At 47.8% G+C, this 8,366-nt stretch overlaps 1 protein-coding gene across 1 annotated transcript in view; it reads right to left on the minus strand.

Annotated features, from left to right (window-relative positions):
* Positions 1 to 8,131, minus strand: part of ACOXL (acyl-CoA oxidase like) — a 190,815-nt gene extending 182,684 nt beyond the window's left edge. The window contains 2 exon segments of the mRNA XM_054727940.1: positions 7,293 to 7,346; positions 8,105 to 8,131. Of these exon segments, the coding sequence (XP_054583915.1) occupies positions 7,293 to 7,346; positions 8,105 to 8,131 (81 nt within the window).
* Positions 8,132 to 8,366: the final 235 nt, after the last annotated feature.

Below are 8,366 nucleotides of genomic sequence, written 5' to 3' on the forward strand. Positions count from 1 at the left end.
TTGGATTTGTTTACCTTCTATAATTGAAACTTTATAGCCTTGAGTGGAGGCTTAGGCTGGCAAGGGCAGGCGGAAAGCTTGGCTTCCTCCATTGCCTGGGAAACCCAAGCCTCCCTCCTGCTCTTTGTGGCTGTAGCCATCTTGGTTGGGTTTATTTGCATACTGGCTCTGATTGGCTGGTGGGTGTGGCTGGTGGGTGTAGCGGAGTGATGGTTAATTTGCATATTACTCTTTTATTAGGTAGGGTATTCATTTCTGAGAAGACTAAAGATGTTGACCACATTTTTATATGCTTGTTGCCATTTCTATAGTTTTATAGAGTGTCTGTTCACCATTTTAAAATGGTGTTGTCTTTTTATCATTGAGCTCTAGGAATTCTTTATATATTCTGGGTACAAATCCCTTGTATATGGGCATACATTTTTGTGGCATAATCCACATTGCAGATATTTTTTCCTACTTTGGGAATGCCTTTTTTTTTTCCACTTAACAATCGATGTCTTTTGATGAACAACAGTCTTCTATAATGATAAGGTCCAAGTTATCAGTTCTTTTGTTTACATGTTTAGCTCTTTGGGGATCCTCTTGAAAAAACCTCTGCCTATCCTAAAGTCAAATAGACGGTCTCCTTTGTCTTCCTAAAAAGTTTGTAATTCTAGAATGTATGTAAGGATGTAATTCTAGAATATATGTAAGGGTGTCTCAACTTATTTCTGTGTGTAGTGTGAGGTAGGGATCAAGGTCAACTCTTCCTTTGTTTATCTAGTTGTTCACACACCATTTATTGAAAAGACTTTTCCCATGGAATTGCCTTGACAACATTGTCAAAAAATCCACTGATCGTGTGCCTGCGGGTTCATTTCAGGACTCTCCAGCTGTTCCATTCATCTATTTGTCTGTCCTGTGCCAATACCACATAATCTGAGTGTCTTATAATAAGTCTTGAAATCAAGGGATGAGAATCTTCCCAGTGTGTCCTTTTTCATAATTGCTTTAACAATTCTAGGGTGTTTTTTATTTATTTCCATAGGCTTTTTGAATTGACTTGTAAATTTTGATGAAGGCACTACAATATTTTAAAAATAAGCATTGTGCTCTACTTCCCTCCTTCCCCTCCCCCACCTCCACCCTTCACTGTAAAAACCCTCCAATGACTCCAAAAGCAAGAAAATCCAACCTTCTCCCTGTGGCCCCCACGTGGGGCCCTTCGTAGTCTCTGCTCACTCTCTGCTGGGGCCTCGAAGTCGGGAGCCTGGGCAGAGTGCTGGGAGGGCTGTCATATAGGCTGTGCTTCTCCATTGGCTTCTGTTCTCCCGGGGCCCTGGTGACTCCAGGAAAGCCCCATGCAGGAATGATGCAAGGTGGCAGCCCCATGGCTCTGTCTACAAATATATTTCTTCTTTCACAATAACAATATTGTAGCATTCTGACAGTTTAGGATTTTCCAATTCTTGCCTTAAATTCCATGCCTCTTCCTACCAAATTCCTTGCTGCTATGGAAAGTTTTCTGACTATTCCTGCAATCACTAACTTATCAATATCGATGGCATGTAATGATGAACCTATATCCTAGTGACATTACCACGTTGACATGTGCACTTCCTCTTCCGCTCATGGAAAGTGCATGACTTTACTTTCCTTTTAATGAAAAACAGTGGTTGATTTTGTACAACGCCATTTTGTTGAATTTATTAGTTCTAACATTTTGTGTGTTTGTGTGCAATCTTTAGGGTTTTCTACATATAAGATCTTGTCACCTGTGGACAGAGATCATTTTACTTCATTTCCAATTCCCCATGCTTGATTTTCACCCACAGCATTTACAACCATGTGACACACTAAACATTTCTTGTCTGTGAGTTTAGTCTGCCTCCTCCCAGACTAAAATGCCAGCTCCATAAAGACAGGTATTTTTGCCTGCTTTGCTCACTGCTTCTTGAACAACACTTGGCTCATAGTAGGTGTTCAATAAATAATTGTAAAAGGAATGAATCACTTCACCTAGCACATAGGAGGAAATTAGCAATGGTTAGCAAATTATTAACTTACTATTTCATTGCAAGAATAATTGTGACTTAAAATGAGACGATTTCATTATGTAGGATGGTTTAGAGCGCAGAATTCCAGCTGCAGGGGAGTCCATGGGTGGGTCCCAACTCACTCCCTGGCACTTCCTTTCAAGTAATCCCTGTGGCCATCACAGGTGACAAGTAGGTTGAGGTGCCAATCTATACAGAAGAACTTCTGTAAACAGGCTGCTCTGTCCTATTATCTTTGCTCATATCCTCCACGACCTCCCTTGGGGTCAGGCTGGCCTGGCCAGGGTACCGGCCAAGTGGCCTGCGTCCAAGTCCATGAAGCTCAAGCTGGAACAGGGACTCCCGCCAGAGACAGCACACAAGATAGAGCCAGGGGCAGCCCCATGGCTCACTAGGATAGGCCTGGGTCCAGTACAAACAGAAGCCAGAGGGCCAAGGGCAGAGCCAAGAGCTCAGACTAGGTCAGGAGCCAGTGCTGGGGTGGGGGAGGGTGCCCCTCAGGGTCTGCAGGACCAGTCAGCTGGGGTTTGTGGGCAGCAGGGCAGGCCTGGGAGTAACTGGCTGGTGTGAAAGGCCAGTGGCAAGGTCCAGAGAGCGTAGACATCCTCAGCCTCTTGGCATCCTCCCTGCTTCTTTCTAGCCACCGCCCCCCAGTCCCAGACTTCAGAGTCATGGCTCCTGGGAAAGGCTGCTCCTTCCTGGGTCAATGAGGAACTCAGCTGGCACTCAGTCACTGCCAGGTGCCCTCTCAGATTCTAAGCTTAGAATCTCCTTACATTTTAGATCTGATTGCCCACCCGGTACTTCTCTAAATACAAAACCAAAAACCATCCCAAATGGAGACTACCTAAAATGCTGATAGAAATGATAGGTAATTGTAGTATAATAAATATACACTAAAGCCACACATCTTCTGCCAATTCCCCTACATGCTGAGCTGAGATTGGGCTTCCTGTGAAAACAATGGGTAACTTAAGTCAGCAGTTCTCAAAGTTTATGGTCTTCTGGACCCCTTTACACTGATCAAAATTATCAAGGATTCCACCCTGGCTGGTGTGCCCAGTAGTTAGAGCATCAGCCCACACACTGAAGGGTCGTGGGGGTTTGATTCCCAGTTAAGGGCACATACATGGGTTGTGGGTTCAATCCCCCGCAACCCCCGCACCAGCTGACCAGCTGGGGCATGTGTGGGAGGCAACCAGTTGATGTTTCTCTCTCTCTCTCTCTCCCCTCCTCCCTCCCTCTCCCTCTCCCTCTCCCTCTCTCCTCCTTTCTCCCCACTTTCCTTCCTCCCTTCCACTCTCTCTGAAAAGCAACAGAGGAAAAAAATAGCCTCTAGTGAGGATTCACAACAACAACAACAAAAAATTATCAAGGATTTCAAAAAGTGTGTGTTTATGTGGGTTATAGCTATCAACTTACCATCCAGTGATTAAAATGGAAAAAACTTAAATATTTATTCATTTAAAAAATAAACCCATGTTAATGTAAATGACATGATTCTTACATAAAATAACCATAATTTCCAACCCCCTAAAAAATCAGTGAAAACTGTGGCACTGTTTACACATTTGCAAAACATATTTTAGCATCTGGCTTAGTTAAAGACAGCTGGACTCTCTTACCTTTCTCTATACTCAGTGTGCTGCAATATGCTGTTCCGGTTGACATTTATGATGAAAACCTGGTATCAAGCACACAGGTAGCTGAATGTCTACTTTTAAGGTAGAACCTGAAAGTGTCTTGGGGGCCCCAAGGGTCCTGAGATCATACTTTGAGAACCACTGGTTTAGACAATGATGACGCTACCCTGCCCCCCCGCTCATGTGGACCATGGGGAGGAGACCAAGCAGAGCTCAGGATGGGAGAAAGATGGCTGGGGGAGTCGCTGAGTGGATGCTTCATTATCCACATATCTCCCCACTCCTCACTCCACCTTCCAAGAACAGCCCCAGCCAACGGGCTCTCTCCTGGGGCAAGGAGCATTGGGATGGAGCGCTCCTAGGAGTCAGGCCTGAACTACGACTGGCAGGGACCGAATGCTGAACGGGGATGATTTGGGGGAGATAGTTCAGGGTCCCAGGAAAGTGCTGGACTGTGCAGCAGCACTCCAGCCAGCCAGCACCCCTCATCACCCCCCTGGGATAGTTCAGTGCTGAGTGGACTGGCCTGAGTAAAATCCTGCACAGCAAGAGTTTGGAAAACTCCCAGACGATGCTAACGGGCAGCCAGGGCCAAGAACCGCCAGATGTAAGATGCTCAGGAAGCAGGCCACCTGGGTTTGAACCCATGCTCCATGGATTATATTGCAACTCACTAATTGTATAACCTCAGGCCAATTACTCCACTTCAGTTTACTAATCTGTAAAAATTAGGGATATTGTGACTATTGCATGAGTTCATTCATTGAAAGTTCTTAGCATTGTGGCATAGAGTATGTATTCAGTAGATCTGAGCTGTTATTTTTGTTTTGTTTTGTTTTGTTATGATGGCTTGGATGCAGGTCATCAGCCTGTCAGCTTCCAGGGACCAGTGTCTCTGAGGAAGTGGCTGCACGCACAGAACAAGTCACCCAAGGGGATCCAGTCCCAGCACTGCCACAAGATAAATGTCACCCCTGGGTCCTGTGTCATCTGGAAATTTAGGGAGTCAGCGACACACACACACACACACACACACACACACACACACACACACACACACACGGGATCCACTGCTAGAATGCTCAGGCAGAGAAGGGACAGGTAGCTGAGAGGCACAAAAGTGATATCACTGGAGACAGGTACAGGAAGTCGAGGAGTTGCAACGATGGTGCTCACGATGGGCCTGCGTGTGTGCATGCACACTCTGTAGTCAAACGCAGACACTGCTTTTTCCTTTTAAAATTATTGGAACATCTCAAATCTATTGCAGATGGCAAAGGGGAAAACACAGTGGAAATATTTTAATGGCTTATTCTTGGCCTGGGGACTGTCCGTAGAGAATTGGAACGAGTGGGCTCGCTCCTCATTTGTCCTGAGAACATCATCATTACACATGACACACCACGTTCTGCCTCGGAGCTCATCGGATCAGCCACGAATGTTAACAGAAACACAAGAGAAGGGCTGGGGAAGGACCTGGAACGCTCTCTGAACAGTCAGCACAGCCATGACTCACTATTTTTATTAAGAGGCAGGATGAATCATGTAACACTTCTTCTAGAATTACTGGGCACCGACTGCTCCTCCAGCTGTTTACAGGGTGGAACTCGAGAACCTTCAAGCACAGATGTGCTGCTGAGTCTCGTGACCTCCGCCCGATGAGATGAGCCCGCAGCACCAATGACCGACTCGTTCAATTTCCTTCGGGTTCACTGGCTTTTGCAAATTCCCACAGAGAGAAGCACCAAACAGGCTGAAATAACTAACAGACATGAATACCGGAGGGCTCGCCCAGGGCCTCCTGGAGGAATTAGAGCTGGTCACCCGGGCCAGGGCTGTCCAGGCTGCTGAGGCCACGAAGGGCACCGTGAAAACAGGAAGATAATTGGATCCAGGAGTCCACACGCCTCATCAGGAGCGAGTTTGCACTGGCTAATCCTTCAGACTCTGGGTCGAACAGCAATTAGTCAACACCTTTAAAGGATTAACCCTCACGTCCGGGTCCCAGGTACTGACACTGAGAAAAGCCACAGGCGTGTTGGGCTGATTAAGGGACAGGAGCCAGGCTGCATGTTGGGGTTTCGCCTTGCAGCCCGCCCCATGCTGATGCGTTCGGAAGCCAGACTCTGGTAGAGAAAGTGGCTGGAAGCAAAACGGTTTGGGTTTTCTCTTTTTTCTTTCCTTTGTTGGTTGTATTCTAAACGTTGTGTTCCATTGACAGGCGACTTACTAACTTGATACGAAATGATTTACAGGCTTTGTGAGCACGCTTCCCGCTATCATGCGGGTGCTTTCCTTCCACACGCTCGGCATGTACAGGTGACAATCGTCACCTTGGAGGTGGCCACAGCGCCTTAACAGGAGGTGCCAAAGCTCTGAGATGCCGCGTTCTGTCCTTGCATCCTCAGGACCGCCAACCAAAGGGGGCGACAGGGTGGCGATCTGTTCTAAACAAGGACCTCAGACCCCACATCAGTGCGGACCCTCAGTCCACAGAGAAGCAAGCCCACAGCCGTCCCCTGAAATGGAAGACCCCCATCCCCAAATCCTCAGATTCGACCCCACAGACCCTGCAGGCTCACTGCAGGCCGGTCCGCTTCCCAGCCACCTGCTCCCTGAAGTCTCTCCCCAGGTCAGACCCCTCCCCAAGTGGGTCATCAGGAAGCTTGTTTGTTGGTGCCGAAACCGGTTTGGCTCAGTGGATAGAGCGTCGGCCTGCGGACTGAAAGGTCCCAGATTCGATTACGGTCAAGGGCATGTACATTGGTTGCGGGCACATCCCTGGTAGGGGGTATGCAAGAGGCAGCTGGTCGATGTTTCTCTCTCATCGATGTTTCTAGCTCTCTGTCCCTCTCCTTTCCTCTCTGTAAAAAATCAATAAAAAATATTTTAAAAAGCCAAAACCAGTTTGGCTCAGTGGATGGAGCGTCAGCCTGTGGACTGAGGGGTCCCAGGTTCGATTCCGGTCAGAGGCATGTACCTTGGTTGTGGGCACGTCCCCGGTGGGGGGGTGTGCAGGAGGCAGCTGGTCGATGTTTCTCTCATCGATGTTTCTAGCTCTCTGTCCCTCTCCTTTCCTCTCTGTAAAAAAAAAATAAAAAATATTAAAAAAAAAAAAAGAAGGAAGCTTGTTTGTTTGTTTGTTTTTCCCATGTAAAGTGTTAGGTTCAAGGACACCATAAAGCTGAATGAAACGGAAATAGATTTAAACCTGGCTAAAATGTATAGCTCCTAATGCATCACAGAGGAACTCTCAAATCACACTCTTTGTAATGAGGCTAAATTAAAATAACCTAACTGAATTTAGAATGGCAATGGTTAGCCAAACAAGGCCCATACACTTCAGACAAGTCTAAAATGCCTTAAAAGCCTCTAAAAGCAGTTATTTACATTGCTGAGGTATTTGAGTTTTATGCCTAAAATTATATTGGTTTTGTGATACTTCCTTACTTCTGCTGATCTCCCGGTTCCTTAGACTGAGAGAAGTGAGTGAGTGGCCCAGGGCAGAGGGAGAGCAGGGCAGAACGGGGGGCTGAGGAAAGCACACCCCATACAGGCGACACTGGCAGTTCCCCAGGACACACAACAGCAAAATAACAAAAACACGTACCTGTTCCTGAAAGGTGCATCTTAACAGAGGCAGACCCAGGGTGAACTTCACTCTCTCAAATGTCAAAGCACTCGTCTCCTCCACTCAGGTTGTACCTGTGAAGGTGAGATTCACATAGTGTGTCAAGATGCTGAACTGGTCCTGGCCAGTGTGGCTCAGTGAGCTGGGTGTCGTGCTGGGCACCGAAAGGTTGCCAGTTCGATTCCCTGTCAGGGCACATACCCAGGGTGCAGGAGGCAGCCGATGGATGTTCCTCTCTCACATCAATGTTTCTCTCTCTCTCCCTTTCTCTCTCTCTACAAATCAATAAAAATATTTTTTTAAAAAACTGATGCCGAACTGATTGGAGTGCTGGTGGCTCTGGGCAAACAGACATCCCCTAGTGTCTTCCTGTGCTACTGTGCATCAGAGCAAGTCCCCTGTGTGTGTAACAGACCATGTGGTCCATCCGGGTGGTCAAAATGGAAGGAAAGAAGGATTTCCTGACAAGACTCCAGGTAGAAAAGACATTTTCGTGTGTCTGTGGTCACCCAAGAGCAGCATTGGGGACACGGGGGAGAAGGGAGCTGTACTGTGGTGGCCACAAGGAGTGTCGCTTAGGCCTAGGGAGCAGAGTTTATCAGCAACCTCCAACTGGCACCCTGCGGTTCCCTGCAGAGTCTGCCTGAGTCTCCCGGCAGGTGGCTGAGAAGGCAAGGTTCTAAAGTCAGGTCTTTCTTGCTTCAGGCAACCTTTGCCCAGCGATGCCCCCATGAACACTGCAGCTTCCTCACAACCTTTCTTCTCTCCCTCCTCCCAGGGGTCAGCCCTACCTGCACACATTCTGGAGGTCCTCCCATCTCCTCCAGCTCCCTTCATTACCCTTGTCAGGTCATTGGTGCCAATTCGACATCAACAGGGCTCCCCAGCTTGGGGTGCAGTGAAGGAGGAGGCTCCCCTCAGCTGGGTCATGGTGTGAGGCGGCCTCTCCGGCTACACAGACCTGCTCCTCCTGCTGGGCTCCGCTCTGGTCCTGCAGAACATCTCCAGGGTTTCAGCTGGGGGAGGGGCAGCCCTTAGCGGGAGGAACCTCCC

This window comes from Eptesicus fuscus, chromosome 16 (genome assembly GCF_027574615.1).
Source record: "Eptesicus fuscus isolate TK198812 chromosome 16, DD_ASM_mEF_20220401, whole genome shotgun sequence".
NCBI lineage: Eukaryota > Metazoa > Chordata > Mammalia > Chiroptera > Vespertilionidae > Eptesicus > Eptesicus fuscus.